This window comes from Pogoniulus pusillus, chromosome 40 (assembly GCF_015220805.1).
Source record: "Pogoniulus pusillus isolate bPogPus1 chromosome 40, bPogPus1.pri, whole genome shotgun sequence".
Classification (NCBI taxonomy): Eukaryota; Metazoa; Chordata; class Aves; order Piciformes; family Lybiidae; genus Pogoniulus; species Pogoniulus pusillus.
In genome coordinates, this window is record NC_087303.1 from 8,494,471 (window position 1) to 8,511,824 (window position 17,354).

The 17,354-nt window shown below is 47.9% G+C and overlaps 1 protein-coding gene across 1 annotated transcript; it reads right to left on the reverse strand.

Annotated features, from left to right (window-relative positions):
* Nucleotides 1-540: 540 nt before the first annotated feature.
* LOC135191929 (olfactory receptor 6B1-like) lies at nt 541-1,805 on the reverse strand. The gene is given in 3 exon segments (XM_064174615.1): nt 541-870; nt 872-996; nt 1,298-1,805. Coding segments are annotated over 3 exon segments (963 nt in total).
* Nucleotides 1,806-17,354: the final 15,549 nt, after the last annotated feature.

Sequence of the window (17,354 nt, forward strand, 5' to 3'; positions counted from 1 at the left end):
AAGGTCAATCCATTTATTGAAGCCAAGCGTGATGCTTATATTGTGGATTTGGTACAGCTGTGTGTACTTCTGATAAGCTCCATCATGAGCTGTTCCTAGGGCTGACCAGCCTGCCCCCCTTCAAGGCCCCCTCATACAGCTCAGTTTACAGACGACTAACTTTCTCAACTAGCTCTGCTAGCCTCCCCAAGGCCACTTTTCTGCAGCTGTGCCTCTTAGCAGTGACCTAAGTCTTACCCTGCCTGTTCTTTTCACTTCTCAGACTATTCAGTTACTCAGTTCTGCTCAAACCCCAACAGTGATTATGTTTATTGCCTTCTCCACTGGTCAGGACTGATGTGTTTACATTCACTGATTTTACATGTGTGATGTATTTAGCATTCACTGATTTTAGCTTACCGTCACTGACTTGGGAAAAACAACCCTTAACCACTGACGTTTAAAGAAACCCAAATCATATTCCTGTGCAAGGAAAGGTGTTATTAGACATTCATAGCATTCAGACAAATTTGGTGGGAACATTTTCTCCCAAGTATTCCATCAAAGATCAGACCCAGAAACTCTGGAGACAGCAGCCATGCCACACAAGGCCTTACACAAAGTGTCTTTCACTTCCTGGTTCCTCAGGCAGTAAATGAATGGGTTTAGCATTGCTGTGACTATAGCGTAGATGATGAAGATCAGTTTGTTGAGATCCAGGGAGTGGATACGCCTGGATCAAACATACATGAAGAGGGTGACTGGGAAGATGATGATGACCACAGTCAGCTGAGAAGCACAGGTGGAGAAGGCTTTCTTCCTGTTCTGAGGTTTGGAGGTGCACAAAATGGTGCTGATTATGTACATGTAAGAAATGATGATGACAGAGAGAGAGAGGGATCAAGAGAATAAGCAAAGCAAAGATAAAGTCCACCACCTCTGCAACTAACTGTCCAGTGCAAGAGAGGTTGAGCAGAGGACTGATGTCTCCATAGAAGTGGCTGATAACATTAGGCCTCTTCTGCCAGGTAACCAGCAATAGAACAAGGGGACACAGTCTCAAGTTGTGCCAGGGTAGGTATAGGCTGAATGTTAGGAAGAAGTTCTTCACAGAGAGAGTGATTTCCCATTGGAATGGGCTGCCCAGGGAGGTGGTCGAAGCACCGTCCCTGGGGGTCTTCAAGAAAAGCCTGGATGAGGCACTTAGTGACATGGTCTAGTTGATTGGATAGGGCTGGGTGATAGGTTGGACTCGATGATCTTGGAGGTCTCTTCCAACCTGGTTGATTCTATGATTCTATGATTCTATGATTGGGACCACAGAAAGAGACCTGGGAAATGAAGATGACGTTTAGAACAGATATAAGAAAGCCATGCAGCCAGGAGCCAATGGCCAGCTGCACACAGAGCCTATGGTTCATGATGACTGCATAGTGCAGGGGACTGCAGATGGCCACGTAACGATCATAGGCCGTGACAGCCAGGAGGCTGCATTCGGTACAGACCAGGGCAATGAAGAAGTACAGCTGGGCCATACAGCCTGTGAAGGAGATGCTCTTGTTTTTCATCAGGAAGTTGACCAGCAGTTTGGGAACAGTGACTGATATGTACCATGCCTCTAGAAAAGAGAGATGGCCTAAGACAAAGTAAATAGGCTTGTGGAGCTGGTGATTGCTTCTGATTAAACTGATGATGACCATGTTTTCAAGGACAGTCAACAAATACACAATAAGGAACAGTACAAACAGTGAAGCCTGCAGCTTCCTGATGGTAGGGAATCCTAGGAGGATGAACTCATAGATGTCAGCATCATTTTGCTGTATCATGATGGCTTTGAAGACCTGGAACATGTAAGGAGGATGAAGTAAGAAAACAAGGAACATCTTGCATTATCTCCTCTAAGCATTGTCTCCAAATTGGACTTGCAAATATCCAATTTATGTAGACGTTACACAGCAGCTATTTAATTGGCATTCTTGAACTACTCTGAGTGGTGAACTATTCTAAGTCCCTACGCTGTTACAGGATTGGTGATTCAGATCCTAGCACCAAGAAAATAGCTTCAGCAATTTCCTCACAGGCCCTCTTTCCCACATCTTCCCTTGAAAAACAAAGGGAAGAGAAAACATCAGTAAGTATGATTTGTGTCTCAGTTCCAAGATACCACCCAGGTGACCACCAGTGCCAAAGATATCTCCAGAGAAGCAGCGTGGGTAAGTGGCTGAACTCATGTAAGGCAAATTTGTGTGCAGTTGCTCTTCTCTCTCCCTTTCTCTTCCCTACAGACAGAAAAAAGCAAGTGTTTCTTCTCTGAAATATGGCACTGAAATTTCCCAGGATTGTGTGATTTATGCATTTATTTATTTAATTCAAAACTAGGAAGGACCTATGCACCTGAAACTGTCTCTGATTTCCAGTATACTGATTGACTAAACTGAAGTCATTTCTCCTCACAAGTAACATCTTTTGTGTGGTCTTAGACTGCAGAAGTTACAGATCCCAGCCAACATTTTCTTTCTGCATTACCTGGTAAGATCTTTACTTTGGGAACAAGTTCTGCACCACGAGGGTGGTGGAACACTGGAACGGGTTGCCCAGAAAGGTGGTTGAGGCCCCATCCCTGAAGACATTCAAGGTGAGGCTCAGCAGGGTTCTGGACAACCTGATCCAGTTAGCGATGTCCTTGCTGACTGCATGGGGGTTAAGCTGGATGAGCTTTGGAGGCCCCTTCCAACCCAGACCATGCTGTGATTCTATGGATTAACCTTGTTTTATCACAATATACCTGAAGTTTGATGCTTATCCATCTACTTTTCCACTTCTTAGACAAGGTTTCAAACAAGCTTTTTAGACCTATTGTTGTGGAGGGCCTGTAGGCCCAAAAATAGGCTTAGAATCATAGAATCATAGAATCAACCAGGTTGGAAGAGACCTCCAAGATCATCGAGTCCAACCTATCACCCAGCCCTAGCCAGTCAACTAGACCATGGCACTGAGTGCCTCATCCAGTCTTTTCTTGAAGACCCCCAGGGACGGTGCCTCCACCACCTCCCTCGGCAGCCCATTCCAATGGGAAATCACTCTCTCTGTGAAGAACTTCTTCCTAACATCCAGCCTATACCTACCCTGGCACAACTTGAGACTGTGTCCCCTTGTTCTATTGCTGGTTACCTGGGAGAAGAGGCCAACCCCCACCTGGCTACAATGCCCCTTCAGGTAGTTGTAGACAGCAACAAGATCACCCCTGAGCCTCCTCTTCTCCAGGCTAAACAGGCCCAGTTCCCTCAACCTCTCCTCATAGGATTTGTGTTCCAGGCCCCTCACCAGCTTCGTTGCCCTTCTCTGGACATGTTCCAGCACCTCAACATCTTTCTTGAATTGAGGGGCCCAGAACTGGACACAGTACTCAAGGTGTGGCCTGACCAGTGCTGAGTACAGGGGAAGAATAACCTCCCTCGGCCTACTGGCCACACTCTTCCTGATGCAGGCCAGGATGCCATTGGCTCTCTTGGCCACCTGGGCACACTGCTGGCTCATCTTCAGCTTACTATCTATCAGTACCCCCAGGTCCCTTTCCTCCTGGCTGCTCTCCAGCCACTCAGTCCCCAGCCTATAGCGCTGCTTGGGGTTATTGTGGCCGAAGTGCAGAACCCTGCACTTGGCCTTGTTAAATCTCATCCCATTGGCCTCTGCCCACCCAGCCAGCCTGTCCAGGTCCCTCTGCAGGGCTCTCCTACCTTCCAACAGATCAACACCTGCTCCTCGCTTGGTGTCATCTGCAAACTTACTGATGCTGGACTCAATGCCCTCGTCCAGATCATCAATAAAGATATTGAACAGGACTTTGCCCAGCACTGATCCTTGGGGAACACCACTTGTGACTGGCTGCCAACTGGATGTGGCACCATTCACCACTACTCTCTGAGCTCTGCCATCCAGCCAGTTCTTGATCCAGCACAGAGTGAATCTGTCCAAACCATGAGCTGCCAGCTTGGCTAGGAGCTTCTTGTGGCAGACAGTGTCAAAGGCTTTGCTGAAGTCCAAGTAGACTACATCCACAGCCTTCCCCACATTCACCAGGCAGGTAACCTGATCATAAAAGGAGATCAGGTTGGTGAGGCAGGACCTGCCCTTCCTAAACCCATGCTGGCTGGGCCTGATCCCTTGGCTATCCTGTAGGTGCTTTGTGATGGCACCCAAGATGACCTGTTCCATGACCTTGCCTGGCACTGAGGTCAGGCTCACAGGTCTGTAGTTTTCTGGCTCCTCCTTACGACCCTTCTTGTGGATGGGAATCACATTGGCCAGCTTCCAGTCTTCAGGGACCTCTCCAGTGAGCCAGGACTGCTGATAAATGATGGAGAGTGGCTTGGCCAGCTCAGCTGCCAGCTCTCTCAGCACCCTAGGGTGGATCCCATCCGGTCCCATGGACTTGTGAGGATCCAAGTGACTTAGCAGATCCCTTACTGCTTCCTCATGGATTAGAGGGGGACTGTACTGGTCCCTGACTCCATCCAGCACTTCAGGAGTCCAGCTGTCCTGGAGACAACCTGTCCCACTATTGAAGATTGAGGCAAAGAAGGTGTTAAGCACCTCTGCCTTTTCCTCATCCTTTGTCACTATGTTCCCATCTCTATCTAGTAAGGACTGGAGGTTGTCCTTGGCCCTTCTCTTGCCATTCATATATTTAAAGAAACACTTTTTATTTTCCTTGGCAGCCGTGGCCAGCCTGAGCTCCAAGTGGGCTTTTGCCTCTCTCATTTTTCCTCTACAAGACCTAGCAACCTCCTTGAACTTCTCCTGGGACACCTCCCCTCTTTTCCAAAGGTGATACACTCTCTTTTTAATCTTTAATTCCTTCAGCAGCTCCCTGCCCATCCAGCCTGGCTGCCTCCCTCGTTGGCTCATCTTCCGGCTCAGTGGCACTGCCTGCTCCTGTGCCTTCAGGAGTTCTTTCTTGAAGCAGGTCCAACCTTCCTGGACCCCTTTGTTTCTAAGGGCTATTTCCCAAGGAACTTTCTGAATTAGTTCCTTAAATAGGCTGAAGTCTGCCCTTCGGAAGTCCAGTGTGGAGGTTCTGTTGATGCCCCTCCTGGTTTCTCCATGTATTGAAAACTCTATAATTTCATGGTCACTGGACCCCAGGCAGCCTCCAACTACCACATCCCCTACCAGCCCCTCTCTATTTGTGAGCAGCAGGTCAAGCAGGGCTGCCCCCCTGGTAGGCTCACGTAACAGCTGGGATAGGAAGTTGTCTTCCACACATTGCAGAAACCTTCTAGACTGCTTCTTCTCTGCAGTATTTAAGTCCCAGCAGATGTCTGGTAGGTTAAAGTCGCCCACCAGAACAAGGGCAGGTGATCTTGAGGCAGCCTCCAGTTGCTTAAAGAGTAATAAATCAACCTCTTCTTCCTGGTTGGGTGGTCTGTAACAGACTCCAACCAGGATATCAGCCTTGTTGGCCTTCGCCTTAAGTCTCACCCATAATGACTCAACTTGATCATCTTTGATTTCTACCTCCACGACATCCAGAGCATCCCTAATATACAGAGCCACTCCCCCGCCCTTTCTCCCTTGCCTGTCTCTCCTGAAGAGTCTGTAGCCATTGATTACAGCACACCAATCATGTGAGCCATCCCACCACGTTTCAGTGATGGCGACAATATCATAGTTTTCCTCCAGCACCAGAGCTTCCAGCTCCTCTTGTTTGTTACCCATACTGCGTGCATTAGTGTACATGCACTTCAGCTGGGCTGCTGCTTTTACTCCTAGCTCTAGCCTACCATCCTCAATTCCCTTTGATTTATCTCTGGTGCTGTCATGTTTAACCCCCTCCCCCTTCCATTCTAGTTTAAAGCCCTCTCAACAAGCCCAGCCAGCTTATGTGCCAGGGTCCTTCTCCCCTTCTGTGATAGTTGTGTCCCATCTGCTGATTGCAGACCTGTGGCAAGATGAAGTTCCCCAATATCAAAGAATCCAAAGTTATGTTGGATGCACCAACCTCTGAGCCACTTGTTCATCAAATATGCTTTCCTATTCTTCTCTGTATTCCAGCCTGTGACTAAGGGTATAGATGAAAAGATTACCTGTGCCCCTGCTCCCTCAACTGCTTTCCCCAGGGCCTTAAAGTCCCTTTGGATAGCTTTTAGCCCTCTGTTATTAATCTCATCATTCCCTGCCTGTATAACTAATAAGGGATAGTAATCAGAGGGCTGCACTACAGTAGGCAGCCTCCTGGTAACATCCCTGACCCGGGCTCCAGGGAGGCAGCAGAGCTCCCTGTGGAAGGGGTCTGGCCGGCATATGGGGCCCTCTGTTCCCTGCAGAAGGGAATCACCAATAACAATTACCCTCCTCTTTTTCTTCTGGGTACTTGTTCTGATGCGAGGGGGCAACTGATTTGTCTCAGTTGCCCTCCCAGCTGGTGATGCTTCTGCCTGCTCCAGGATCACCTCATCCTCAACCTCTAGTGCCCTATATCTGTTATGTAAGGGCAGCTGGGGATGTGAGGATGGCTGGAAGGGTTTTCCCTTGCCCCTTCTGGCAGGCACCTGCATCCATTCTTCTTGGTTGCTCTGTTCGTCTCCCTCTGGCAAGGGGGACTGCAGAGCATGTTGCTCTTTTGTACCTTCCCTTTCAGCCTTCAGTCGTTCCACCTCTCCTTTGAGTTCAGCCACCAGGTTAAGCAGACAATCTGCTCACACCTAATGCAGCCATTGCCTGTGTCGAGTGCCAGGCTCCAGCACTCCTCACATCCAGACGTCTGGACGCCTGCACTCCTACAGGTGGGCTCTGTTTGGGTGCCCACAGTTTTACAAGTATTATACAGCTTTGACCTAGTTCGAACCATGTCTGCTATCCGGAAGGTCCGCTGCGAGTTGTTAGGTGTGGTGGTTTTTTTTTTTTTTTTCCCAGCGGCGCGCGCTGCGCTGCGCTCAGCAGAGACAACTAGCTCCTCGTTTAAATGTGCCGCTCGCCAGGCACCGCCCTCTGACTCACCTCCCTGCGAGCACTTAGCGCCTGCTTGCCGCTCCCTCCCTCCCTCTGGGCTCCTCAGATCGAGAGAGCCTCAAGAAAAGAGGAGAAAAAAGGCTGCGAGAAAGCGCGTTTCAGCTGAGCTAGCCTGGGTCCTGATCTCCTGCCTATGCTTGCCTGGACATGTTTTTCTGCCAGGACCCCTGGTTGTAAACAGATTGTGTAAGCCCACACACACCCAGCTCGTGTCTCCCTGGGGTAAGCCCATGTGATTCCCATATTTGGGAAAAGTGCAGGCAAGTAGCCTTTTGCCTATTATGGTAAGGTTTGGCTGACTGCCAACCTGATTGGTCATTCTAGTGGCCAAAGAGGCCATTAATCTTGGCCTGCATTCAATAAATAGGGGTACACAGGTAAACAAAGTGCTCTGACCCACTCTCAGCTCAGCTCAGCTGCTCAGATGCTACCTTGAAAGCTCAGCCGCTCAGCCCCCCATGTTCAGACTCCATTGCATGGCTCTGATGCTCAGAGGCTCAGACCCTCATGCTTTGAACTATTCACAGCTCACCTGTCTGCGTACCTTTCATGCAGAGCTCATTTATGCCTGCCTATATATATATGTGGATCCTATAATCTCCAGCCAGCTGTGCACATCTGCACCCTATTGTGTTATCAGGACCAGATCCTGTATTGCCTTTACCTATGGAGATTAGTCTCCCAGCGGCTGCGCACACTTTGCTTGCCTGCTGCCTATCATTGCCTGGTAAGCGTGCCACTGCCACTGAGATAACCAGGAAGAAGACTCTGGATTGTCTGCACACATATGGCCTGCTAGCCATGAAGAACCATGCCAGAGACAGCATGATATTCTCCTCCTACACCTGAGATCCTGCCTACTAGAATGCTTGGACAACGCATCCAGAAGGAGCCAGCAGCACCCAAGGCAGAGAGTGCATCCCTTACCAGAAGAAAAGGTCAGAGACCACTATTTCCCCAGAAACTGGGAAGATTCATCCTTTCCCCTCAAGCCAGGAGGATTCCAGCCTCAAAGTCCACGGGCAGAGATCCCCTGAAGTCTGGACACTGGCATAGGCTGACATAGCCCGGAGGGTGATTATTGATTAATAAGAATTGTGAGTAAATGCTTTAATACCTCTAAATATCTGTTGCCTCTGCCATAGAGCAGAAAGAGTTTTCAGCCTGCTCTGCTGAGCAAGTAACATGTAGACCCCAAATGGTATTAAGCTGCAGGGAAAACTCCTCTCTCTGTTTATAGTTTGAATGTTTGCTAGTTATTAATAAGTTCCTGTACATAATTTATCCTAGATTGTTTTCATAACCATGTAAGGACATTTTAATATTAATATACAGTGGTTGGAGGTGGTGACAGTTCAGAATATTTGGTTTAATAAATATATATTTTTATATAACATCATCTCACCCCAATTAATTTCTCCCCTCTGCCAAAACCAGCATAGGTAGCAGAATACCCCTCTGTGACACCTATTCCTGCTCATCCATATCCAAAAATGACCTTCCTCTCTAGGATGAAGATCAGGCTTTCTCCTTCACAAAATATTTTTGATAAAGAACATCTTAAAAATTATTATTAGGAAATGATACCAAACCTTCATCGGGGAAAAATGTATTTCTGCTGTCATTATTTATTTGTCTTGGAGTTTTAAAATGTCTGTTTTAAATTAGATTATTTTGGGTTTTTTGCATATTGGTTCTCAATGTAGAATTAACATCACTGTGCAGTTGGCATGTTCTGTTACAGGTACAGAACTGCTGACAAATAATGAAGTGACAGAACAGCAAAAAAAAAATTATCTCTAAACATAGATCTCACATTTCTTATATTGTGCTGTCTTCAGAACTGTGGTGGAGAGTCCCAAAGGTCACAAAATGGGCCTGAGCATGTCCTGTCTTGTCCAGACATGTTTACCTGCCTGTCTGCATTGCAGCCAGAGGTGGGAAAACAGGACAGAAGACACCCAGACAACTTGGTCTAATCCGGTCACATAAGAGGGGTTTCATAAGACCCATGCCCCTGCCACGTGCAAGGGGCATGCGCCCCCCATTTTGCAGGAGAACAGCCTATGGGGTCTTCCTTTTTTGGGTATAGTTGGGTGATTGCCAAAGGTGATGGGGTGATAGTGTGGCCAAAGTGACCGTTAGCCTCGGCCATTGTCCTATAAAAGGAGGTAAACAGGTGAATAAGGAGCTTGCATGCTTGTTTGTTCATTCATTCCTCGCTCACCCACCACCTCAGCCTGCCATGCCAGCAGCCGAGCCGCATCGCAGCCCACATGGAATTCACCACAGGACTTCTACTGAATATTATCCTGCATACATTTTAGAACACAGGCATTAAGACTGAGGACTAGTGAGTATTCTGAATTCTTTATTCAAGTTCCTAAAGAATTTGGTTTATCTCACAAGTGTGAATGAAGCCTCCAGACTCTCTATCAAAGAAATTTCTAAAACCTTTCAAAATTCCATTGTATAGAGACATTCTGTAAAATAGTGCTGCTAACCACATCCAAGAATTTGTGTGGAGAGTTGTAAATAAGTGTGGGGGGAATTATCTTTGCATATATTAATAAATTATTTAATAACTTTTGAATCAGCCTCATTGCATTTCACCCCAAACTCAGATTTCAACTAGCCCCTTCATAACATTATGGCACAGCTAAACCAAGCAGGGTATGCGACAAGTGGACTATTGTGCAGAATGATATATAGTACTAATGGCACAGATATAATTCAGGCTATGCAAAATATGCAAAATTTGACTAGTCCGGATGAAATTATTGACAAATGGGCTGATGATGTGACTAAATTGTGTAAAAATTTGGCAGATGCAGGTGAAAGTAAAGCTATGATAGCAGCCTGCATAATATGTGCACAAGATGAATTTAATAAAATGAAAACCGTGATAGGGTGTCGGAGGACGGAGACTGGTGCGGCGAGAGATCGGGGCACTGAGAGTCGACTCTGTGGATTCTGCGCAGCAGTGCGATTTATTAGGGCGATGCAACGACCTTTATAGTCCCCAAAGGGGGTGTAGACAACTAACTTAGCTTAAGATTGGTACATGTGGAAGGTACAGATTGGCTCCAGGTTAAGTGTAAGGCAGAGATAGGTTAGCTTACAGTAAACACCTTAAGGCTCCCACCCAGGGGGGCTGGCCAGAGTCAGCCCCCTGGGGCTGTGCCCGCCCCAGGGGCCGGCAGATTCCACCCCCTGACAGCTGTGCGTGGGTTGCTCACGGTTCCCAGCTCAGGCCCCTGGGAGCCTCAAGGCTCCAAGGACACGTCTCATCACAGGGTCTGATGTTTACATTTCATGCTCCGCTGCAGGAGAAAGCTTCCCACAATACCCCCTTCTTTTCTTTGAGCAACCCATGTTTGATTTTAAGCAAGCTGTGCTTGGTAGGAGCACAGGTCAATGGTGCTAAAGTGAGGAAAATACATTTGTTAAGAACTTTGCTAGTAACAACAATCTGGCAAACCAGCCACCCGAGCTTAGCTAATGATCCCAAAAGCTATTTCTGCAAGCGACAGTGAGTCAAATGTTCAAAAACCCAAAAGTCCAGACGAACATCACAGCTTCTGGAGAGTGCAAGTCTGTCACGTCTTCGTTAGCTCACTGTGGTAGCCGATGTTGTGGGTGAGTGAATTGTCCAGTATCTCTCCCATAGCTTTGAGTTCACTTCATAATTCTCAGAGATCTTGATGTTTCCACTGCAGTCCTCGGCTATGAGCTGCGTCTGACTATTGTGCTTAAGAACTACAAACCCCCAAATACAATACAAGGGTGCGCCTTAGATGTTACTTTCAGGCTATTCTGCTTAGGCCTTTTCCCACAGCTCTCGATTAGCTTCAAGAATTTGGGGCAGTGTTTTTTCATCCCTTGCAGGGCCCTTGCAAGAGATAAAGAAATCACTTTGCCATCTTATGCCAATTTTAAGTGGGCTTTGGCCTTCACCAAAGGGACCAGACCAAATCTATTCCATTAAGCTACAATCACTGGAGCTCATGAAAACATCCAAATTCATTAGCCAAGATCCAAAACCTTACAATCCAAATACTCATAACCATCATCTCAATGATTCTCCCAAGATCTTACCACAATTCTGCCATCTGAGCAAGATTTTCTGCTCACTTCATAAAAGGACAGGCCAATCATATTCAGGTTGGTATCCACCTTAAGGCCTGTATGGACAAGTGATAAAACATAATACGAGCATATTCAGTACCTAAGCTGATAAATCCACTGATCTTATTTGTGTGATGTGTCCAAAGAAGCTGCAGTGTTTCTCCATGCCTCTCTTCTTATCTTTCTAGCTCCTCTTCCATCTCGCCCTTCTTCTTTTTTTTTATTTTTTTTTTTTTCTTTCTGAGCAACTATAAAAAAGACAAAATTCTACGACATTTCTATATGTTAAGGAAAAAATCCTATAACTATAATACTGTCTTAACCTATAAGCCTAGTAGAAGAGGAAAAAGGAAAAGAAAAAAAGGGGGGGGGGATGGGGGGCAAAAGAGAATATGGTACCATATCATCCTTAGTATAGGGAAGTAAGTAGGGACTTATGAATATAAAATATAATGCCTTACCATAGTATATCAGTATAATATCTATCAAATGCTAATTATACTCTATCATGATCGCCTAAGAATTACTGTGTTATTAACGTTATCCTAAAAATCCAATACAATTAATAAGCATCACTATCTTATCCAACAAATGTCCAAAGTACAAAATATATTACAATTAAAGTCAAAAATAATGGTAAAGTCCCAGAGTCCGACATAGCCATCAAGACCCCAGTCTATATCTCGAGAAATCAACCAGGCTGTGTTTGCTGTCCATCCGGCTGACTCGGCGGGGGGTTGCTGCTATTGCAATTTCCAGGTACAGCCTTGGTCCAGCGTGAAGGAACCCACAAGGGACCTGACTGGGTAGAGACACACATGTACCCTCGTCCCAGATAAATTACGGAGGCTGGACCTCCCCATAGTCCGGTCTTGGGGTCCTTATACATAACTGTCATTTGCACTGGAGGTGCTCCTTTTTGTACCAAACCTGAATGCACCTCTGCAGGTGGTCCTGGATCGTCACCAAAAATACACAGATGGTTAATAACAAAAAGGGCCTTGCTCACACGTTCAGCTGGGTCAGGTATGTCCCGAAACTTTTCAAGGTAACCTTTTATCACCTGATGGGCACGCTCGATAGTAGCCTGGCTCGTGGGTGAATTGGCTATGCCAGTGGTGTGAGTAACGCCCCATTTTTGCACAAACCTCCGAAACTTCTCACTGGTGTACGCAGGGCCATTGTCTGTTCTAATTCTTTCTGGCACACCCATCACCGCAAAGCATCCTGTCAGATGTTTGATAGCATGAGCGGCTCTCTCTCCTGGCAGCGGTGTTGCCCACATATGCTTGCTATAGGTATCAACAGTGACATGGAGGCAACACAGTCTGCCAAAGGAGGGAACATGAGTAACGTCCATTTGCCATAATTCCAAGGCCTTGAGTCCTCTGGGATTCACACCCGATCCTAATCCCGGTCCCATATGGCTGCAGACCGGGCAGGAACGCACAATTCCCTTGGCATCATTGTTAGAGATCTGAAACTGGTGTTTCAGTCCTTTTGCATTCTGATGAAAGGTAGCGTGGGCCTCCCTGGCTAGGGAAAATTGATCAAGTGGGGTAGGCCGTCCAGGTAGTGTCACTAACCTGTCAGCTCTAGCATTTCCTTCCCCCAGACCTATCTCCCACTTATGACTACGAATATGAATAATGCAGTATGGAGCTGTTCTCTGGGCTATGGCAGCATACAGTGAACGTAGTAATTGGTATAGGCACTGATTCTTAACCTCTCTGATAGAAGAGTCCTCAATTCTTCGTGCCACTCCAGCTACGTACATTGAGTCAGTTACTACATTTAAGGGGGCATTGAGCCAGTTAACTAAAGCCCATACCACTGCGGTTAATTCCAGGGTTTGCAAGGAGTCCGTGGCCGTCCCCTGCAAAATGTGTTTTTGCCACCCTGTCTTTGAGTGCCATACCACTGCAGCCTTATGTGAGTTCCGTCCTGCATCTGTAAATGCATTAACCGCGCGCTGTAAGGGAGAAAGAGACTGTTTTGGCCTAGCTATCCAGTTTTGTTGGCTTATCCATCAGAGTGTGTTAGACTTCAACATCTGTATGGAAATGTGGCCTGGGAAATTCAGGAGGCTGGTCTGCAGCTCCTCTGATTGGCATAAGAACCGTTCCAGGTCGTCCCACTTGATAGGTAGTCTTATGGAATCGGGTTCTGTTCCGGCGATGTCCAATAGCCATCTCCTGCCCTTCTTGATCAACCGGGCCATCGTATACGTCTGTGTCTCTATTGTTTTTTGCGGCTGTATGGTAGTAAACAACCACTCCAGAACAGATAGTTGGTCCTTCGATCGAGATTTGCACTGTGTGATAGCCCCGAAAATACAGTGCTCGCCCTTAACAATAGATAAGTCAATAGGCACGCTTGGGTCCACTCGTTCTACCCATCTGCTGGTGATCATGTCACTGAGCTTCTGTATAGTCTCCCGTTGTAGGTGAGAGAGTTTGACCCTTTTGGTGGGGTCTCTGCCTTGTAGCAGTGGCCTCAAGGGTCGTAGGTCATCGTTTGTGAACCCTATAACAGGGCGCAACCACTTCAAGTCCCCCATCAACGTCTGGGCATCTTTGAGTGTGGTAATACTGGTAGTCAGCTGTAATTTCTGGGGATGAATGAGGTTTTTGGCTATGTGCCAGCCTAGATATTTCCATGGAGCTTCCCTCTGGATTTTTTCCGAGGCAATATGAAGTCCTACAGCCTGGAGTTTCGTCATGAGTTGTTGCAGATGAGTATCGAGGAAGGGCTCCGGCTGGGCTATTAGGATATCATCCATATAGTGGTAGATGATGGCTGTTTTCCACATCTGTCGAATGGGACGCAGCGCGAAGTCGACATAAAGTTGACACATTGTTGGGCTATTTTTCATTCCTTGGGGCAAGACCACCCAATGGAAGCGGCGTGCTGGATGCTGCTTATTAATGGCCGGCAAGGTAAAGGCGAAACTATGACAGTCTGCAGGGTGTAGCGGAATTGTAAAGAAACAGTCTTATAGATCTATGACAAGTAATTCCCATTTCTCTGGTATCATGGATAGTGAAGGCAGGCCCAGTTGAAGAGCACCCATAGCTTGCATTTGTTCGTTAATAGCTCGAAGGTCATGTAGGAGGCGAAATTTTCCTGACTTTTTTGGTATTACAAAAATCGGGGTGTTCCATGGGCTGGTTGAAGGTACAGTATGGCCTGCAGCAAGTTGTTCCTCGACGAGCTTGTGTGCTTCTTGCAGCCGTTCTTTTCGCAGCGACCACTGATCTATCCAGATCGGTGTATTAGAAAGCCACTGAAGTTTGATTATGGGCGGCTGCCGTCCAATGGCCGCTGCTGAAAAATTACCTGCGGAGTAGTTATCACAACTCCCATGTGTGTCATGATATCTCTACCAACCAGTGCATTCACGCCTCATGGGAGAGGCACGATGGTTGCAAAGACGTGGCCTGTCCTCCCATCTATGGTTATACTGATTTGCTGTGAGCTTGTCAGTCTGACCAATGCCTTCAACACCGTCTTTGGCTGGGCTTGCTGGCCAGTGTGAGGGCCATGCAGGTGTGGAAAAGATGGTCATATCGGCACCTGTATCCAGGAGAACGTCCATGGTTATTGTGTCCTGACCATTACTAATGATAGCTGATGTAAATGGTCATTGAGTCAAGGACAGGGTCAGCATGGCTAAGCCACCCGTAGATCCAAAACCTTGTTCTCCTCTTTGTGGCAAGGCACGGCCCCGGGCCACGTCCTGTAGCAGGTTGGTCAGGGGCACCAGTTGAGCAATGCGACTGCCTTCTGGCACCACGATAGGTGGGCTGTTAGTGTATGCAACAATTTGTATGATTCCGGTGTAGTCTTCATCAATCACCCCGGGAATGATCATCAGTCCCTTTAGCCCTGCAGAGGATCTTCCCAGGAGTAATGCGCCAGTGGGTTTGCCATTTATCATTAATGGGCCTTTCATGGAGGTGGCGATGGGAACCGGGTGGTTGTCAATCAAGGTGGCGCTCATTGCTGTTGTAAGATCCAACCCGAGGCTGCCAGAGGTTGCTGGGCAGATAGCATCATTGGGGCAGCGACTTGTGTCCTCGCGCGGCTGCCTGTCGCGCTGCGCTGGTAGTTTCCCGAACACTTGCAGGCTGCAGTTGCATGAGTGTTAACCTGGCAGTGGTCACACCAGACCACCGCCTGTGGGCAATGATCACATGAGTGTCCAGTTAGGCCGCAGCGGAAGCAGGGGTTCCGTGGGTTGTTGGTCCGGCGGCCACGATTCCCTGCATCCCCGGATTGCAGTGCTGCCATTACGAGCTGCGTGTGTTTATCCAGAACTTGATCCATTTGGTTTGGAACAAATGTCTGCTGCTGGTTTGTAGGCATTCGAGCAACTCGCTCCAACATATCGTCCACTGAGGCCTCCCTAGGCAGAATGGACAACAGCTGCTTGGTCTTATTATTAGCATTCTCAAAAGCTAGGGTTCGAAAAAAGGCTTGTCTGGTTGCAGCATCTAACTCAGTGGCTGCTTCAACTGCAGCTGCTAGTGTATCGATGAAACGGCTGTAGTCCTCACTTAAGCCTTGCTTAACAGCGGTATAGCTAGGTGCTCTTGGTTCTGTAGGTACCATATTAAAAGCTGCTCGGGCAGTTGTCATGGATGCATGATGCCACTCAAAGGGATGATGTATCTGGGCATCCAGCGAGCTGAAGGCCCCTTTTCCCAGTAGTATGTCTGCTTGAACATTAAGTAAGGGGTCGCCTAGTTGTTGTGGCTGCTCCACCACCTTCCTGCACTCATCGCACCATGCCCTTTCCCACAACATGAACTGGGATGGTGTTAAAATCAGTCTCACAACAGTCTCACAATCTGCTGGGCATAGCACATGGGCAGAGACGATGTAATTCAGCAATTGCTTAGTGGGTTGTGAGTGCAAGCCGTGGGAAGACACTGCTGTTTTCAATTGCATAAGCAGTTTCCAATCAAGAGCCGTGTGAGTGGCTCCTGGCTGTCCATCTGCGGTCCGTGCTGCCACAACTGGGAATGCCGCTGCACCCTCCAGAGCAGCAGCTGCCTCCCAATCACCTTGTAACAAGGCGTCACAAATAACGGCACACCATAGAATCAGAATAGAATAGAATCAACCAGGTTGGAAGAGACCTCCAAGATCATCGAGTCCAACCTATCACCCAGCCCTAGCCAGTCAACTAGACCATGGCACTGAGTGCCTCATCCAGTCTTTTCTTGAAGACCCCCAGGGACGGTGCCTCCACCACCTCCCTCGGCAGCCCATTCCAATGGGAAATCACTCTCTCTGTGAAGAACTTCTTCCTAACATCCAGCCTATACCTACCCTGGCACAACTTGAGACTGTGTCCCCTTGTTTTATTGCTGGTTACCTGGGAGAAGAGGCCAACCCCCACCTGGCTACAATGCCCCTTCAGGTAGTTGTAGACAGCAACAAGATCACCCCTGAGCCTCCTCTTCTCCAGGCTAAACAGGCCCAGTTCCCTCAACCTCTCCTCATAGGATTTGTGTTCCAGGCCCCTCACCAGCTTCGTTGCCCTTCTCTGGACATGTTCCAGCACCTCAACATCTTTCTTGAATTGAGGGGCCCAGAACTGGACACAGTACTCAAGGTGTGGCCTGACCAGTGCTGAGTACAGGGGAAGAATAACCTCCCTCGGCCTACTGGCCACACTCTTCCTGATGCAGGCCAGGATGCCATTGGCTCTCTTGGCCACCTGGGCACACTGCTGGCTCATCTTCAGCTTACTATCTATCAGTACCCCCAGGTCCCTTTCCTCCTGGCTGCTCTCCAGCCACTCAGTCCCCAGCCTATAGCGCTGCTTGGGGTTATTGTGGCCGAAGTGCAGAACCCTGCACTTGGCCTTGTTAAATCTCATCCCATTGGCCTCTGCCCACCCAGCCAGCCTGTCCAGGTCCCTCTGCAGGGCTCTCCTACCTTCCAACAGATCAACACCTGCTCCTCGCTTGGTGTCATCTGCAAACTTACTGATGCTGGACTCAATGCCCTCGTCCAGATCATCAATAAAGATATTGAACAGGACTGGGCCCAGCACTGATCCTTGGGGAACACCACTTGTGACTGGCTGCCAACTGGATGTGGCACCATTCACCACCACTCTCTGAGCTCTGCCATCCAGCCAGTTCTTGATCCAGCACAGAGTGAATCTGTCCAAACCATGATCTTTCCAAACCACACCGATGTTGTGGACCGACGGGTGTAAA